General features: G+C 40.4%; 1 protein-coding gene and 1 long non-coding RNA gene across 4 annotated transcripts in view; one reads left to right on the plus strand and one right to left on the minus strand.

Annotated features, from left to right (window-relative positions):
• Window positions 1–18,809, plus strand: part of CKAP5 (cytoskeleton associated protein 5) — a 107,815-nt gene that overhangs the window by 60,071 nt on the left and 28,935 nt on the right. For all 3 annotated transcript variants that reach the window (XM_055281683.2, XM_063640826.1, XM_063640827.1), the window contains 8 exons: window positions 3,921–4,106; window positions 5,234–5,328; window positions 8,107–8,164; window positions 8,273–8,398; window positions 11,222–11,361; window positions 11,507–11,681; window positions 12,312–12,425; window positions 14,009–14,137. In XM_055281683.2, the coding sequence (XP_055137658.1) occupies window positions 3,921–4,106; window positions 5,234–5,328; window positions 8,107–8,164; window positions 8,273–8,398; window positions 11,222–11,361; window positions 11,507–11,681; window positions 12,312–12,425; window positions 14,009–14,137 (1,023 nt within the window). The remainder of the gene's footprint in view (window positions 1–3,920; window positions 4,107–5,233; window positions 5,329–8,106; window positions 8,165–8,272; window positions 8,399–11,221; window positions 11,362–11,506; window positions 11,682–12,311; window positions 12,426–14,008; window positions 14,138–18,809) is intronic.
• LOC134736868 (uncharacterized) overlaps window positions 326–18,809 on the minus strand; it is an 18,602-nt gene continuing 118 nt past the window's right edge. Inside the window, exons 1-4 of the long non-coding RNA XR_010121274.1 lie at window positions 18,771–18,809; window positions 5,078–5,183; window positions 1,944–2,021; window positions 326–411 (exon numbers count right to left, since the gene is read on the minus strand). The exon at window positions 18,771–18,809 is cut by the window's right edge and continues 118 nt beyond it. This is a non-coding gene — a long non-coding RNA (uncharacterized lncRNA). The remainder of the gene's footprint in view (window positions 412–1,943; window positions 2,022–5,077; window positions 5,184–18,770) is intronic.

The raw sequence follows: 18,809 nt of genomic DNA on the forward strand, positions 1-18,809 counted from the left end.
CCAAAGTGCTGGGATTACAAGCGTGAGCCACCGCGCCCGGCCTGGTAATGATTTTTAATGAACAACGGAGTGTGTGCATTTTAATTGGACACAACTACAGTTGAACAGTGTGGTGATTAGGGGCACTACCCCTTGTGCAGTTGAAACTTCACATATAACTCTGGACTCCCCAACAACTTAACTACTAATAGCCTACTGTTGCCAGAAGCCCTACTGATAACATAGTCAGTTAACATATTTGTATGTTACATGTATGTATATTGTATTCTTACAATAAAGTAAGCTAGAGAAAAAGTGTGATTAAGAAAATCCGAAGAAAGAGAAAACATATTTACTATTTATTAAGTGGCAATGGATCATCATAAAGGTCTTCAATTCCCATCAGTTCCCATCATCTTCATGTTGAATAGGCTGAGGAGAAAGAGTAAGAAAAGGGGTTTGTCTTGCTGTTTCAGGAGTGTGTTTCTTCAGGAGGCAGAAGAAAATTCATACATAAGTGGATCTTTGCAGTTCAAACCTATGTTGTTCAAGGGTCAACTGTATAACTTTATATAATTAGGGATTTATATATGTGTAAATATGTATACATCCATATATAATTTGTATAATTTAGATATATGCATTTTTTCTTCTCATTTTTAGGCCGAGAAGCCTCCTTATCTAATCTTTACATATTCAAGGGAGAAATAAATAGTAGATAGCTTTTTTACTTGATGGGATAAAAAATAAGTGCAGTCCTTAAATTGCCAGTGAAAATAATCAATTGTATAGCTCCATTAACTGATAACAGAGCTGAAATTTAGCAGTACCAAGTTATTAGTCTAAGGGGTGGGTATAGAGGGAAGTATAGGAAAGTGGTGCAGGAAGGAAAATGAGAAAAAGTTTCCTGCTCTTTTTCTAGATGTACATAAAATAGACCTCATGCTAAACAAAGTTGAAATGTATCAGGTTTATTTTTGGCATCCTGCTAGTCTGTTTTTGGTTTCTTTTCTGCTGCCACCTCTTGTTTTCCCTCTAGGATGTTTAGCTCCCTCATACACTGTGTTTCCCTTAGATTGTGTTACATAGCACCTTATTCGTATAGGCCAGCTCCACAAAGGCTAAATATTCTAAAAGATTCCTCTCACACCAGCTTTTTTTTTTTTTTTGAGAAAGGGCTTCACTCAGTTGTCTGGAGTGTGGTGGTGCAAACGTGGCTCACTGCAGTGTTGACACCTTAGGCTCCAGAGATCCTCCCACTTCAGCCTCCCAAGTATTTGGGACCACAGGCTTGCATCACTACACCTTGCTAATTTTTTTCTCAAATTCATAGAGAGTATGAAGTGTAATCTCATTGTGATTTTGATTTTCAGCCACCAAAGACTGTCTCCTTGGTTAACTTAATGACAAGCTAATGACTGGACAGATTTTCTTAAATGTCTTGAACCAATATGATCTGTCCCCCACCCTCTGCGAAGGGGTGGGAGTGTGTATGGTTGTGTGTGTGTGCGTGCTGGATCATGCCAGAGATACTCAGGCACTTTACAGCTTTACCCTGGAATTCACTTTTTAACCAAGGTCTTGAAGGTCAGTCAGAGATCCGAGATTAGGGCCCTTTTCAGTCTTTCCTGGGCATACACATAACCTTGAATATTCGCATGACCTTCTAGATTCTCAGAGTCCTCTGTGGATATCTTATTCCCTAGATCCTTTTATGTTTTTGACCAAGCTGGTTTCCCCCAACTGGTATTGTGGACTTACACAGTTCTGATGTTAGATGTTAAACAGTTGCCACTCATTGTTTTCAACAAAATCCCTGGGGATAGGGCTTTTCCCACTGAGCTAGCCAGAGTCCAGTCAAATAACAGGCCCTTCAAATGGAGCTTTTCTAGGAAGCTGCCAGACAAGACAGTACTTTGGGTCAAAACTTTCTGAGGAGGTCCAAACCTGAGCTGTCCCCCCACCTGCTAGTGGCAGCACAGCTCTAGGTTTTCATAGTTGCCATGGTTACAAGACTTCAGGTTTTGAAGGCTACTGTGGAGCTGGAAGAAAAGGGGAACAAGGCAAGTTAAGTCACCAGAAACCTCAGTGTCCTTACTGAAATTCAGCATCCTTTCTTTAAATGGTTCTTGTATTGTTACAAGCCTTATTTAATTTTCAGAGTTGTGAGATAAGTTGGATAGTTTTTGCCAGTGTTCTATGGTGCTTTTAAGGAAGATCAGTTTTTCAGAGGTTTTGACTCCACAATTGCAGAAGTCCCACCCAAGATAATTACATTTCTTTGGTTTGTTTTTTGGTTTGGGATTTTTTTCTTTTTTTAATTTTCGTTTTTTCACATGCCTGCTATGTCAAATTTTGGGGGTTTGAGACAAAGTCTCACTCTGTTGCCCAGGCTAGATAGTGCAGTGGCGTGAACATGTCTCTCTGCAGCCTTAGCCTCCTGGGTTCAAGTGATCCTCCCACCTCAGCCTCCCAAGTATCTGGGACTAGAGGCGAGGGCCACCATACCCAACTAATTTTTGTACTTGTTGTAGAGCTGCGGTCCCTCCATATTGACCAGGCTGGTCTTGAACTCCTGGGCTCAAGCATTCCTCTTGCCTCAACCTACCAAAGTGCTGGGATTACAGGCATGAGCCAGGCGATAATTGCATTTTAAAAGAGGGTGTTTGTGTGACTGGGCACAATGGCTCACACCTGTAATCCCAGCACTTGGGGAGGCTGAGGTGAGATCCACTTGAGGTCAGGAGATCGAGACCAGCCCAGCCAACATGGTGAAACCTCATCTCTACTAAAAATACAAAAATGAGCCAGGCGTGGCGGCGTGCGCCTGTAAGTAATCCCAGCTACTTGGGAGGCTGAGGCATGAGAATCGCTTGAACCCGGGAGGCAGAGGTTGCAGTAAGCTGATATCTCACCACTGCACTCCAGCTTGGGTGACAGAACAAGATTCTGTCAAATAAATAAATACATAAATAAATGGGGGTATTTGTCACCTAAATTAATCTGTATAATAGAATTTCTAGTGGCTTAACAAAAAAAGTTAAAATATTCACACAGTACAAAGAAAAGTATGAGCAAAGCGGTCCTTAATCCCATAGGTCTGCCATCACAATAATATCTTTAAATTATTTTCCACAGATCTTTTTATTCTTTTACTTAAAAGCCAACAAGTTCTCTAAAATCTCTGAAGTTCTGTGTTGTATGTGTGTATAAGAGGGTTGTAGTGTTTTTGTAGGCAGCCCTAGTAGTAATTCTCAGTTATGCAGTCAGTATAGTAATTTGTTGTGTATTTTAGGTTGTGTGTTCAGTACTAAATGCAAATAATCATAAGAGGAGGAAAATTTAAAAATCAGATTTTTCAATTAATAAACTTTCTGTGCAATATTACTTGTTAATATTTTGGAACACTGAGTAGCTTTTTTTTCCCTCTCTTCACTGTCAGTTAAATAATTAGTAACAATTGGCCAGGTGCGGTGGCTCACGCTTGTAATCTCAGCACTTTGGGAGGCCGAGGCAGGCGTATCACTTGAGGTCAGGATGTTCGAGACCAGCCTGACCAACATGGAGAAACCCTGTCTCTACTAAAAATACAAAATTAGCCGGGTGTGATGGTGCATGCCTGTAATCCCAGCTACTCCAGAGGCTGAGGCAGGAGAATCGCTTGAACCTAGGAGGTGGAGGTTGCGGTGAGCCGAGATTGTGCCATTGCACTCCAGCCTGGGCAACAAGAGCAAAACTCTGTCTCCAAAAAAAAAAAAAAAAAATTGGTAACAATTAAAGGATACAAATTATTTTGCATATTTGTTTAAAATCCTGATTTTACTTTAGTTGTGTTTTCAGCTGTCCCTAACTATGTCATATCTGTTACATGCTGTTAATACAAGTAAATAAATAAATGTCCTTGGCTTGCTCTTAACTTTATGATTCTTATCCTTGTTCAGGTGATGCAAATGAAGCTCCATATAGTTGCTTTGATTGCCCAGAAGGGAAATTTTTCCAAAACGTCAGCTCAGATTGTATTAGATGGCCTTGTGGACAAGATTGGAGATGTGAAATGTGGGAACAATGCAAAAGAAGCTATGACAGCAATAGCTGAAGCCTGTATGTTACCATGGACTGCTGAACAGGTTAGTGACACAGAACTCTTATTCCTCCAGTTTTCCCAATTTTTTCCCCAAACTTTAAGCTTACTAATTAAACATTAGTTTTTATCTTCTCAAGTAAAATCTTTTTTGGTACTGCATTTTTTTGAGATGGAGTTTCACTCTGTTGCCCAGGCTGGAGTGCAGTGGTGCGATCTTGGCTCACTGCAACCCTCCCGGGTTCAAGTGCTTCTCCTGCTTCCGCCTTCCGCATAGCTGGAATTACAGGTGCCTGCCACCACGCCTGCCTAATTTTTGAATTTTAATAGAGATGGGATTTCGCCACGTTGGCCAGGCTGGTCTCGAACTCCTGACCTCAGGTGATCCACCTGCCTCAGCCTCCCAAAGTGCTAGGATTACGGGCATGAGCCACCATGCCCGGCCCTTTGATACTGCATTTTTATTTTTACCTTTAAAAATACTCTATTGCCTAGTGATGAAAATTTATCTTAGTCAAAAATATTCGGTCAGACGCAGGGGCTCACACCTGTAATCCCAGCACTTTGGGAGGCCGAGACGGGAGGATGACTTGAGGCCAGGAGTTTGAGACCAGCCTGGCCAACATGGTGAAACCCTGTCTCTACTAAAAATACAAAAATTAGCTGGGCGTGGTGGTGCACACCTGTAATGCCAGCTACTAGGGAGGCTGAGGCAGGAGAATCACTTGAACCGGGGAGACAGACGTGGCAGTGAGCCGAGATCACGCCACTGTACTCCAGCCTGGGCAACAGAGTGAGACTCTGTCTCAGAACAAACAAAAAATTCTATAGAAGGTGAAAGCCCACGAGCTTGAGGCTGCAATGATTGATGATTGTGCCACTGTACTCCTGGGTGACAGAGCAAGACCCTATCTCTTAAAAAAAAAAAAAAAAAAAAAAAGACATTATAATGCAGAGTAATTGCTTGCTACAAAGCTATAAACAGTCCAGAATGCCTTTAGCCCTACTATCACTCACCTCATTTTCTTGTGTAGGTCCACTCTTGTTCCTAAGGCATTCTTGCAGTTGTTTTAGCATCAGAAAACTGTTTAATGCACATCTGCCTTAATGTCGTGCTGTATTTCTATAAGAAATACAAGATAAAACACAGATCCGTTGTTTTTCCCGTTTCAGGTTGTGTCAATGGCTTTCTCACAAAAGAATCCCAAAAATCAGTCAGAAACTCTGAATTGGCTATCAAATGCCATAAAAGAATTTGGTTTTTCTGGGTAAGTCAGAACAAATAAATGTTCTGTCAGTCTCTAAGTCGTGATTTGTCATAGCTATTGCTGTTTATTTCTGAAGAGTGAGAGCTGGATTGTCTCATTTATATAAAATAAAATTACCTTTGTTCTCAAAGGTCTGTATTGGCTTGTGTTCCTGCTTTTTGATATTCACTGAAAGAGTTCTCTAAGTTATTTTTCCTTAAGCATTAATAGCTGTCCCACAGAAAATCCAGTTCCAAGAATTTCTAGTCAAATACATTAGGAAATTTCTGTATATAATTACATTTGTTTAAAGACTTATAGTATGCCTTGGTGAGTTAAATGCTGTCAGAAATCCTGCAATAGAAGAGCTTGTTTAACTTTGTTTAACCCACTGTTCCCAAACTTATTTGCATATAGAGCACAGTTGTTTATTTAAAACAAAACTTAATACAGTTTACTTTATTCCAGGTACTTTTAAAAAGCACTTTCTAAATCATAATTCATTTGATTTAATCATCATAACAACTAAGTGAGGTATTATGTTATCCCTATCTTATAGATGAGGACTAAGGCACAGAAAGTTTAAGTAATTTGGGCCCATCATAGTTAGGAAAGTGGCAAAACCAAGATTTTAATCCAGGCATTCTAGTTTGGAGAAAGAATGATGTAGCTGCTATACTATGTTGCCTTTCTCTGTGCCATGCTACATTTTGCAACATGCCTGTTAATATCTTGTAAAAGGGTATTTCGAGTTCTACTGATTGAAAAAACACTACTCTAGAAGTTACTCAAATAACAAAGAACTGTTTGTTATGTTATTATCTGTGGTGTTCTCCCATAGTTGAGGGTATTGTTATAATTCCTCTTAATTGTATAGTCTTTGATATAACACAAATCTCTTGGCATGTCACTTATAAAAGCCATAAAAGCCGTGTATTTTCCTTTTTTGTTATGATCTTTCATTTATTCATTTATTAAACAATTACATATTGGCCACTACAGTGTTCCAATTGTTTGTTCCAGTCCTTCAGAATACATCATGAACAAAATTAAATTTCTGTTTCATGGGAGTTACATTTGAGTAAAGAAAGATAGGTAATAAACAGTTAAAAAAAAAATATATATATATATAGAGAGAGAGAGAGACAGAGAGACAGAGAGGCAGGCAGGCTGGGCACGGTGGCTCATGCTTGTAATCCCAGAACTTTGGGAGGCTGAGGTGGGCAGATCACCTGAGGTCAGGAGTTCGAGACCAGCCTGACCAACATGGAGAAACCCCGCTTCTACTAAAAATACAAAATTAGCTGGGTGTGGTGGTGCTGTAATCCCAGCTACTCAGGAGGCTGAGGCAGGAGAATCACTTCAATCCAGGAGGCAGAGGTTGCAGTGAGCCAAGATCATGCCATTGCTCTCCAGCCTCAGCAACAAGAACAAAACTCCATCTCAAAAAATATATATATATTTTTTTACATATATATGTTTATGTAAAGCAGGATGAGGGGTTAAATGGAATAATGTGGTATAGTTTAGATGGTGTTGTTTTCTATATAGTAGTTGAAGAGTTCTTCCTGAAAAAATGACATTTGAGCAGAGACCAGGACATGAGAGAGCAAGCTGTGATAATCAGAGAGGAGCATTCTAGACCAAGGGAAGAGCAAATGCCAAAAGCTCTGTGGTAGGAGCACATGTGATGTATTTAAAATAGCAAGGAGTGTATTTCCTTCAGAATGTAGCTATAGAACAATGAGTGAGTGGGTAGGAAGTGGTAGGAGATAAAGCTGGAGAAAGAATGGGTGCCAGGTCATGTGGGGCCTCAACATTTTGAATAAGTTGGGAAGGCATTAGGGGATTTTTGAGCAGAAGAGTAACAGGTTCATATTCTGACTATTGTCAGAGAAAACAGAGAGGAGATCAAAGACAGGAAGACGAATTAGTAGGCCATTGGAATAATCCTGTCGAGAAATTCTGGTGGTTTGGACATAGATTGTAGAAGTGGAAGTGTTATAACTGATAAGATGTTTAAAAAGTAGAACAGAACAAGAGAGAGACAAGTCAGAGATAACTTCAAAAAGTCAAGGAGAGCCTGAACAACTGGAAGAAAAATGTGGCTCTTTACTGAGGTGGAGAAGACTGGCAGGAACAGGTTTTGGGATTGGAGTGAGGACAATCGGGAGTTTGGTTTCAATATATTAGATGTAGGCTGCCTTCCAGGCATACAAATGGAAATATCACAAAGGCAGCTGGATGATGTGAATCTGGAGTTCAGGAGAGAGTTCAATATTGGATTTAGGAGTTGTAATTAAGCATAATAGGATTGTCAGCATATAGATAGTATTTAAAGCTCACTTTAAAGTTAGTGTAGGAGGCTGGGTGCGGTAGCTCACACCTGTAATCCCAGCACTTTGGGAGGCTGAGGCAGGCAGATCACTTGAGGTAAGGAGTGCGAGACCAGCCTGGCCAACATGGTGAAACCCTGTCTCTACTAAAAACAAACAAACAAAAAAAAAATTAGCTGGGCGTGGTGTCACACACCTGTAATCTCAGCTACTCAGGAGGCTGAGGCATGAGAATCACTTGAACCAGAGAGGCAGAGGTTGCAGTGAGCTATCATGTACTGTACTCTAGCCTAGGTGACAGAGCAAGACTCTGTCTCAAATAAATAAAACAAAGTTAGTGTAGGAAGAGAAAAAGTGAGAACTTCGCCAAAGGGAGCCAGTCCTAGAGTCTGGCTTTATAAAACTCAATTGAGTATTTTGAGGGTTTCATTTGTTTGCTTTTAATTCTGAATGTTTCTTCTAGGTTGAATGTCAAAGCTTTCATCAGCAATGTGAAGACAGCTCTTGCTGCAACAAACCCAGTGAGTACACAACAACATATATAGGGCAGTATTTCCATCTTTGTAGATTTAAAAAGTTATTATTGCCATCTTTGTGATTTAAAAAGTTCTTTTTCTTCTGTCTGGCAGGCTGTGAGGACTGCTGCCATAACCCTGCTTGGCGTGATGTATCTGTATGTTGGTCCCTCTTTGCGAATGTTCTTTGAGGATGAGAAGCCTGCCCTCCTATCCCAGATAGATGCAGAATTTGAGAAGGTAGAATTTCCACAAATGATACAATCTGTTAGTAGACTTGAGAATCTCATTAAGACTAAACTGTTGGATGTGGTGGTGCACGCCTGTAGTCCCAGCTACTCAGGAGTAGCTTAAGCTACAGTTTAAGCGCAGATGTTTTGGGCTGTAGTGTGCTATGCCAGTTGGGTGTCCACACTAAGTTCAGCATTAGTATTGTGACCTCCCAGGAGCTGAGACCACCAGGTTGCCCAAGGAGAGGTGAACTGGCCCAGATCAGAAACAGAGCAGGTCGGCCAGGTGCAGTGGTTCATGCGTGTAATCCCAGCACTTTGGGAGGCCAAGGCAGGAGGATCCCCTGAGCCCAGGAGTTTAAGACCAGCCTGGGCAACAAAATCAGACCTTGTCTCTACAAAAAAAAAAATCAAAAAATTAGCCAGGCATAGTGGCACATGCCTGTGGTCCCAGCTGCACAGGAGGCCAAGGTGGGAGGATCACCTGAGCCTAGGAGGTTGAGGCTCTAGTGAGCCGTGTTTGTACCACTGTACTCGAGCCTAGGCCACACAGAGAGACCTTTTCTCAAAAGAAAAAAAAAAAAAAAGAAACAGAGCAGATCAAAACTCCAGTGCAGATCAGTAGTGGGATCACAACTATGAATAGCCACTGCACTCCAGCCTGGGTAACATACTGAGACTCTGTCTTTCTGGAATGAAGAATATGTATGTATTTGCTTTTATGCACAATAAAGTATCCCTGGAAGAGTTCATAAGAAATTGATGATTTTGGCTGGGCTTGGTGGCTCACGCCTGTAATCCCATCACTTTGGGAGGCCGAGGCGGGCAGATCACTTGAGGTCAGGAGTTCGAGACCAGCCTGGCCAATATGGCGAAACTCCGTCTCTACTAGAAATACAAAAGTCAGCCAAGTGTGGTGGCACGCCCTGGAATCCCAGCTACTTAGGAGGCTGAGGCATAAGAATCACTTGAACCCAGGAGGCACAGGTTGCAGTGAATCAAGATCATGCCACTGCATTCCAGCCTGGGTGACAGAGCAAGATTCTGTCTCAAAAAGAAAAAAAAAAATTTTTTTATTTGTTGTTTGTTTGTTTTGTTTTTGGGTTGTTTTGTTTGTTTTGAGACGGAGTTTCACTCTTGTTGCCCAGGCTATACAGTACAATGGCACTTCCTGGGCTTATTCCAACCTCCACCTTCCAGGTTCAAGCAATTCTCCTGCCTCAGCCTCCTCAGCTGAGAAGCTGGGATTACAGGCATGTGCTACGATGCCAGGCTAATTTTTGTATTTTTAGTAGAGATGAGGTTTCACCATGTTGGCTAGGCTGGTCTCAAACTCCTGACCTCTGGTGACCTGCCCATTTTGGCCTCCCAAAGTGCTGGGATTACAGGCGTTAGCCACCAAGACCAGCCAATGGTTTTATGTATAAGGAAGATAACTAGGTAGCTACAGTATAGAATGGGAGATTTTCCTCTTTATGTTCTTTCATACAATGTCAAACGTTGTAAATGTATTACCTGGTCAAAAAGTACATTAAATATAACATTTTATTTAATTTTTTTTAGAGACAGGGTCTTACTCTGTCACCCAGGCTGGAGTGCATTGGCACAATCATGTCCCACTGCAGCCTCAACCCCCCAGGCTCAAGTGGTCCTCCTGCCTTAGCTCCCAAGTAGCTGGAACCACAGGCACATGCTGTCATGCCCAGCTAACTTTTAAAATTTTTTGTAGAGACAAGGTCTCCCTTTGTTGCCCAGGATGGTCTTGAGCTCCTGGGCTCAAGCACTCCTCCCACCTCAACCTCCCAAAGTGTTGGGATTACAGGCATGAGCCACTGTTCCTGGCCAAATATAACATTTTTGAAAAATATAAAATAAAAACATAAATTTAAAAACTTGACCCTCCTCGGCCGGGTGTGGTGTCTCCCGCCTGTAATCCCAGCACTTCGGGAGGCCGAGGCGGGCAGATCATGAGGTCCGGAGATGGAGACCATCCTGGCTAACACAGTGAAACCCCGTCTCTACTAAAAATACAAAAAATTAGCCAGGTGTGGTGGCGGGCGCTTATGGTCCCAGCTACTCGGGAGGCTGAGGCAGGAGAATGGCATGAACCTGGGAGGCGGAGCTTGCAGTGAGCTGGGATCACGTCACTGCACTCCATCCAGCCTGGGCGACAGAGCAAGACTCCCGTCTCAAAAAAAAAAAACAAAAAAAAACTTGACCCTCCTCAAATAATATTTCTAACTGAAATTGCTGAGTGTTGGTACACCTGCTCTGTATTGTCTTGAGTATATGAGTCAAAAGATAGCTTCATAATTCTAACAGGTTTTGGGGGAATGTTTTGTTTTGGAGACAGAATCTCGCTCTGTCACCCAGGCTGGAGTGCAGTGGGCAATCTCAGCTCACTGCAACCTATGCCTCCTGGGTTCAAGTGATTATCCTGCATTAGCCTCTTGCGTAACTAGGACCACAGGTGTGCACCACCACACCCCGCTAATTTTTGTATTTTTAGTATAGACGAGGTTTCACCGTGTCAGCCAGGCTGGTCTCGAACTCCTGACCTTAGATGATCCACCCGCTTTGGCCTCCCAAAGTACTGGAATTATAAGTGTGAGCCACCACACCCTGCCCTCTAGTAGGTTTTGTATAAAAATACCTTTTGACATGTGGTCTCAAAATTGTAATCTAGGTAGCAGTCAAATACTATTTACTATTTACTGTGTAAATAGGTATTATAAAGGAATGAGAGTTTGACATAGGCACCCTCTCTAATTTGTTTGTTCCCATCCATATCCTATATAAATTTCATTAGCCTTACTCATTCATTTGTGTATAGATGCAGGGACAAAGTCCACCTGCTCCAACCAGAGGAATTTCCAAACATAGCACAAGTGGTACAGATGAAGGAGAAGATGGAGATGAACCAGATGACGGGAGCAATGATGTCGTTGATCTTTTGCCGAGGACGGAGATCAGGTAGGTTCCAGTCTGTGAAATGGTTTATTTCATTCATTGTATTGAATTCTGAATGTTGTCTTCTTTTTGAATTCAGTGAGGGGAACTTACGTGATATCATCGTTTTTTTGGAGTCTGGAATTAAAGGTTATTTTCTGTTTTTCAGTGATAAAATCACTTCAGAGTTGGTATCTAAGATTGGTGATAAGAATTGGAAGATTAGGAAAGAAGGCCTAGATGAAGTGGCAGGTATTATTAATGAAGCAAAATTTATCCAACCGAATATAGGTGAACTTCCAACTGCCTTGAAGGGTCGACTCAATGATTCAAATAAAATCTTGGTATGTAGAGCATATGGCTGTTCTTTTTATCTCCCCTCCCCGCTGCTGCAGGAGTTACCTTTTCAGTGTAGCCTTCACTCGCAAAAAATAAGTGGTTACTTTATTTGCTTTGAACTAGAAATAGCTGCCTTTAATTTATTAAGTGTATCTCAATATGTGATGGTAGTTGGCAGATTTATTTATCAAATTTTTATGAGTCTCAGGATTTGCTTTTTGCAGGAATCCAATATTGAATATATTTGTATAAAACTGCTTGTAATACATGTAAACATGATAATTTCTGATTTTTAAATGTGGATTTTTATGTCAGGATTTCCTAAAACTAGGTTTTACCTTAAAGTTGTAAATAAATCTATAAATAAATAAATCTATAAATCTATAAATAAATCTATAAATAAATCTATAAATCTATAAATTCTGATAATCTAGTTTTACGAACTGATGATAAAAAGAGAGACCACTGCCTAAAAGTTAATTAGAAGAAGTAGAATAGCATGACAAGCCAACGTCTCTGTCTCTTGAGTAGGCCAGAAATCTCCTGCTGTATTGACAGTATAGCAGCAAATTTACGGAAGTTTGCACGCAACTTGCTTATGGTTTCAACATAAAGTATTGGCTCTTTCCACTCAGGTACAGCAAACGTTGAATATCCTGCAACAACTGGCAGTAGCCATGGGCCCAAATATTAAGCAACATGTAAAAAATTTAGGCATCCCTATCATCACAGTCCTTGGAGACAGCAAGGTAAACCTAACTCTTTTCACCATAGCTCCATTCTGGAATAGGCCAGCCATGTCTTGGGTTAAAGATAATTCTCTTTTTAGAGTCACATAAAGACCTTATAAACTTTATAAAGATGAAAATATTAGAAGAAAAACAGTAAACATTTTTATCTTCCAGGCAGTATTAAGGTGACCAGATATCACTTATTAGTTTTGTGACTTTTAGATAAGCTGTCTTCATTGAGTGTCAGTTTTCTTTATCTGTGAAATTTCTTTCTTACAGAATTAAATGAGTCTGTATGTAAGGTACATTTTATTGTGCCTGTCTCATGTAGTATGCACACAATAAATGGTTGCTATTACGATTATAACATAATTGTGTAACATTTTGCTATAGTGAATAAATATGTGAATTTGGAGTTCATTAAGTTATTTTCTACTTTTATTTTTCTGAACTATTAGAGTGGGATCTTCTAGTAGTTCAGCAAGATATTTGTAGTTTCATAGTCCTAGAAGTCACTGAAATATCATTGAAGGTTACAATGTTTAGCCTTAGACTAAATATTTGAATATCTCTATACTGTTGTATAATTTAGTTAACTTGAGGAACTTTCTTTAATTTAATATAATTTGTGCTATTTTAATATTAATGTAAATTAATATAAAAACATAACTACCACGGTGAAACCCCGTCTCTACTAAAAATACAAAAAAATTAGCCGGGCGTGGTGGCGGGCGCCTGTAGTCCCAGCTACTCGGAGAGGCTGAGGCAGGAGAATGGCGTGAACCCGGGAGGCGGAGCTTGCAGTGAGCCGAGATCGCGCCACTGCACTCCAGCCTGGGCGACAGAGCGAGACTCCGTCTCAAAAAAAAAAAAAAAAAAAAAACATAACTAATTTTCAGTCAATTTATTAGCAATTTCAGTCTTAACCATTATGATGTGTTTAACATTTAGAATTTCATTCTTTAGCAGACAGACATGGACGTAAATGCCCCCAACTATTCAGGAAACAAAATATAAGAGTTATTCTTTTTTTTTTTTTTTTTTTTAGACGGAGTCTCGCTCTGTCGCCCAGGGTGGAGTGCGGTGGCGCAATCTCGGCTCACTGCAAGCTCCGCCTCCTGGGTTCACGCCATTCTCCTGCCTCAGCCTCTCCGAGTAGCTGGGACTACAGGCGCCCGCCACCACGCCTGGCTAGTTTTTTTGTATTTTTAGTAGAGACAGGGTTTCACCGTGGTCTCGATCTCCTGACCTCGTGATCCGCCCGCCTCGGCCTCCCAAAGTGCTGGGATTACAAGCGTGAGCCACCACGCCCGGCCTAAGAGTTATTCTTCTTATATGATATTTTATGCCCAGATCACTCACTGTTTTGCCTGATTAACTGAGTACACAAGTTTTACAATTTGGAGTTTTATATTTCTACTTTACTTTGGAGTTTTAGTACCATCATAGAACTAGTTTCTGTTTCAGAGAAGATGGTTTCATATATGTTCATGTGGGCCTTAGAGAACCCTCCATTGTTCATGTTCATAAAGCAACAGTGATCACCCCCTACCTCCAAACTGTAGTAGATATTATTTTTGCTGATTATCTTCTCCATTTAGAACAATGTTCGAGCTGCTGCCCTAGCGACTGTGAATGCTTGGGCAGAACAGACTGGCATGAAGGAATGGCTGGAAGGAGAAGATCTTTCTGAAGAGCTCAAAAAGGAAAATCCTTTCTTGAGGCAAGAGGTTAGTATCATAAATTAATCATGTGCATTACTCATGTCATTTACTTCCATAGGGGCTTGGGCCTGTCTGATAAATACGCATTTATGGTTAGAATGAGTTTCATTATAAAACAGTTAATAAAATGAAATCACATTCCTGGGGCCTTTGTATTCATGTGCTTCCATTTTTTCCTTTCACATGCTTCTTTATCAACAACACCTTTTAGAGGACTAGGCTTTTTGTGGAATTTTTCCCTTTTTTTAAACATTTAAATGGTAAAATCAGAGGTTTTGTGTTTTTTGTTTTTTTTTATTATACTTTAAGTTCTGGGATACATGTGCAGAACATGCAGGTTCGTTACATGGGTACACGTGTCATGGTGGTTTGCTGCATCCATCAGCCCGTCATCTTCATTAGGTATTTCTCCTAATGCTATCCCTCCCCTTGCCCCCCAACCCCTGACAGACCCCAGTGTGTGACGTTCCCCTCCCTGTGCCCGTATGTTCTCATTGTTCAACTCCCACTTACAAGTGAGAAATTGCGGTGTTTAGTGTTCTGTTCCTATGTTAGTTTGCTGAGAATGATGGCTTCCAGCTTCATCCATGTCCCTGCAAAGGACACAAACTCATTCTTCTTCTATGGCTGCATAGTATTCCGTGGTGTATATGTGCCACATTTTCTTTATCCAGTCTAACATGATGGGCATTTGGGTTGGTTCCAAGTCTTTGCTATTGTGAATAGTGCTGCAGTAAACATACATATGCATGTGTCTTTATAGTAGAATGATTTATAATCCTTTGGGTATTACCCAGTAATGGGATTGCTGGGTCAAATGGTATTTCTAGTTCTGGGTCCTTGAGGAATTGCCACACTGTCTTCCACAATGATTGAACTAATTTATAGTCCGACCAACAGTGTAAAAGTGGTTCCTATTTCTCCACATCCTCTCCAGCATCTGTTGTTTTAATGATCGCCATTCTAACTGGCGTGAGATGGTATCTCATTGTGTTTTGATTTGCATTTCTCTAATGACCGGTGATGATCTTCTTTTCATATGTTTGTTGGCCACATAAATGTCTTCTTTTGAAAGGTTTCTGTTCATATCCTTCACCCACTTTTTGATGGGGTTGTTTTTTTCTTATAAATTTGTTTAAGTTCCTTGTAGATTCTGGATATTAGCCCTTTGTCAGATGGATAGATTGCAAAAATTTTCTCCCATTCTGTAGGTTGCCTGTTCATTCTGATGATAGTTTCTTTGCCGTGCAGAAGTTCTTTAATTTAATTAGATCCCATTTGTCAATTTTGGCTTTTGTTGCCATTGCTTTTGGTGTTTTAGTCATGAAGTATTTGTCCATGCCTATGTCCTGAATAGTATTCTAGGTTTTCTTCTAGGGTTTTTATGGTTTGAGGTCTTAGGTTTAACTCTTTAATCCATCTTGAGTTAATTTTTGTATAAGGTGTAAGGAAGGGGTCCAGTTTCAGTTTTCTGCATCTGGCTAACCAGTTTTCCCAATACCATTTATTGAATAGTGAATCCTTTCCCCATTGCTTGTTTTTGTCAGGTTTGTCAAAGATCAGATAGTTGTAGATGTGTGGTGTTATTTCTGAGGCCTCTGTTCTGTTCCATTGGTCTATATATCTGTTTTGGTACCAGTACCATGCTGTTTTGGTTACTGTAGCCTTGCAGTATAGTTTGAAGTCAGGTAGCGTGATGCCTCCAGCTTTGCTCTTTTTACTTAGGTTTGTCTTGGCTATACAGGCTCTTTTTTGATTCCATATGAAATTTAAAGTAGTTTTTTCTAATTCTGTGAAGAGAGTCAATGGTAGCTTGATGGGAATAGCATTGAATCTATAAATTACTTTGGGCAGTATGGCCATTTTCATGATATTAATTCTTCCTATCCACGAGCATGGAATGTTCTTCCATTTGTTTGTGTTCGTTGAACAGTGGTTTGTAGTTCTCCTTGAAGAGGTAATCCTAGGTATTTTACTCTCTTTGTAGCAATTGTGAATGGGAGTTTGCTCATGATTTGGCTCTCTGTTTGTCCATTATTGGTGTATAGGAATGCTTGTGCTTTTCGCACATTGATTTTGTATCCTGAGACTTTGCTGAAGTTGCTTATCAGTTTAAGGAGTTCTTGGGCCGAGAGGATGGGGTTTTGTAAATATACAATCATGTTCATCTGCAAACAGAGATAATTTGACTTCCTCTCTTCCTATTTGAATACCCTTATTTCTTTCTCTTGCCTGATTGCCCTGGCTAGAACTTCCAATAATATGTTGAAAAGGAGTGGTAAGAGAGGGCATCCTTGTCTTATGCCGGTTTTCAAAGGGAATCCTTCCAGCTTTTGCCCATTCAGTATGATATTGGCTGTGGGTTTGTCATAAATAGCTCTTATTAAAATCAGAGGTTTTAATCAGAACATAAAAATAGAGGCTGGGTGCAGTGACTCATGCCTGTAATCCCAGCACTTTGGGAGGCCGAGTGAGCAGATCACTTGAGATCAGGAGTTGGAGACCAGCCTGCCCAACGTGGTGAAACCCTGTCTCTACTAAAAATACAAAAAATTGGCTGGGTGTGGTGGTATGGGCCTATAATCCCAGCTACTCGGGAGGCTGAGGCAGGAGAATCGCTTGAATCCAGGAGGCAGAGGTTGCAGTGAGCTGAGATCACGCCACTGCACTCCATCCTGGGTAAGAGTAAGATTCCATCTCAAAAAAACAAAAAAAAAAATAGTCCAGTTGCAGTGGCTCACACCTGTAATCCCAGCACTTTGGGAGGCCAAGGTGGATGGATCACCTGAGGTCAGGAGTTCAAGACCAGCCTGGCCAACATGGTGAAACCCCATCTCTACTAAAAATAGAAAAATTAGCTGGGCATGGTGGTGGTGGGCACCTCTAATCCCAGCTACTCAGGAGGCTGAGACAGGAGAATCTCTTGAACCCGGGAGGCAGAGGTTGCAGTGAGCCGAGATCGCGTCATTGCACTCCAGCCTGGGTGACAAAAGCGAAACTTCATCTCAAAAAAAAAAAAAAAAGAAAAATAGAGCATTGAAAAATCCATCAGAGTAATGATAACAACAGAATAACAAAATTCGTGATTATATCAATTGATGGCAAAAAAGGCATTTGACATATTGAACATGCATTCATGATTAAAACCTCTCAGCAAGTTAGTAACGAAAGAGAATTACCTCAACTTGATATAAGCATCTGCATAACAACCTCTACAGATAATATGAAACTTAATGGTGAGGGCCAGGCACGCTGGCTCACGCCTGTAATCCCAGCACTTTGGAAGGCCGAGGCAGGCAGATCACAAGGTCAAGAGATCGAGACCATCCTGGCAAACATGGTGAAACCCCGTCTCTACCAGAAATACAAAAATTAGCTGGGTGTGGTGGCACGCTCCTGTAGTCCCAGCTACTTGAGTGGCTGAGGCAGGAGAATCACTTGAACCCAGGAGGCGGAGGTTGCAGTGAGCCAGGATCGCGCCACTGCACTCCAGCCTGAGCGACAGAGCAAGACTCCGTCTCAAAAACAAAAACAAACAAAAAAAAAGAGGAATCACTTTACAGTTAGCTTCCTATATTGCTATATTGCTAATGTAATCAAGATACTGTGATAGTGGTAGTAGGAGGATGGGGTGGAGATAGACACGTAGATCATTGGAACAACAGAGAGAACCCAGAAATAGACCCACACTAATATCAACTAATTTTTTACAAAGCTACAAAAATAATTCCATGGAGGAAGTATAGTCTTTTCAACAAATGATTCTGGAGCAGTTGGACATCCATAAACAAAAAAATGAACCTCACCCTAAACCTCACTGTCTTAAAACAGATTATGGACTTAAATGTAAAACATAAAACTATAGAACTTTTAAGTGCAAACTAGAAAATCTCCAGGATGTAAGGCTAGCAAATAATTCTTAGACTTAAAACCAAAACCATAATCGATAAAAGGAAAGTTTATAAATTGGACCACATGAAAATTAAAAACTTTTACTCTGCAAAAAAAAAACCACATGAAAATAATAAAACAAGCTACAGAACAACAGAAAAGATTTGTAAGCCAGTATCCAATAAAGGACTAATATCTAGAATATATAAAGAACTCTGAAAACTCAACAGTAACAACAGAAAAATCAGAAAATGGGTATCCATGGCCAAGCCCGTGAGCAGTGAGCTGAGATGATGCCATTGCACTCCAGCCTGGGTGACAAGAGCAAGACTTGATTTCAAAAAAACAAAAGATGCTCAGTGTTATTAGCAACAGGGAAATGCAAATTAAAACTTTGTTGAAATATCACTATACAATCATCAGAATTGCTAAAGTTAAAAATAATGGTAACGCGAAATGCTGGAGAAACCTAAACAATCATGCATTGCTGCTGGAAATGTAAAATGGTACGGCCACTTCAGGAAATAGTTTGGCATTTTCTAATAAAACTAAACATACAGTTACTATATGAGCCAGCAATTGCACTCTTGGACATTTATTTCAGAAAAATGAAAATTTATGTCCATACAAAAATTTATGTACAAATATTCATAACAACTTCAATCATAGTAGCCAAAAACTGGGATTATAGCTCAAGGGTAGAGCATTTTACTGCATAATAGACAAAAACTAGAAACAGTTCAGATACCTGTCGGTAGGTGAATGGTTAAATCTCTTGTACATCCAT

The sequence above is a fragment of the Symphalangus syndactylus genome, chromosome 6 (assembly GCF_028878055.3).
Source record: "Symphalangus syndactylus isolate Jambi chromosome 6, NHGRI_mSymSyn1-v2.1_pri, whole genome shotgun sequence".
In the NCBI taxonomy this organism is placed as follows: Eukaryota; Metazoa; Chordata; class Mammalia; order Primates; family Hylobatidae; genus Symphalangus; species Symphalangus syndactylus.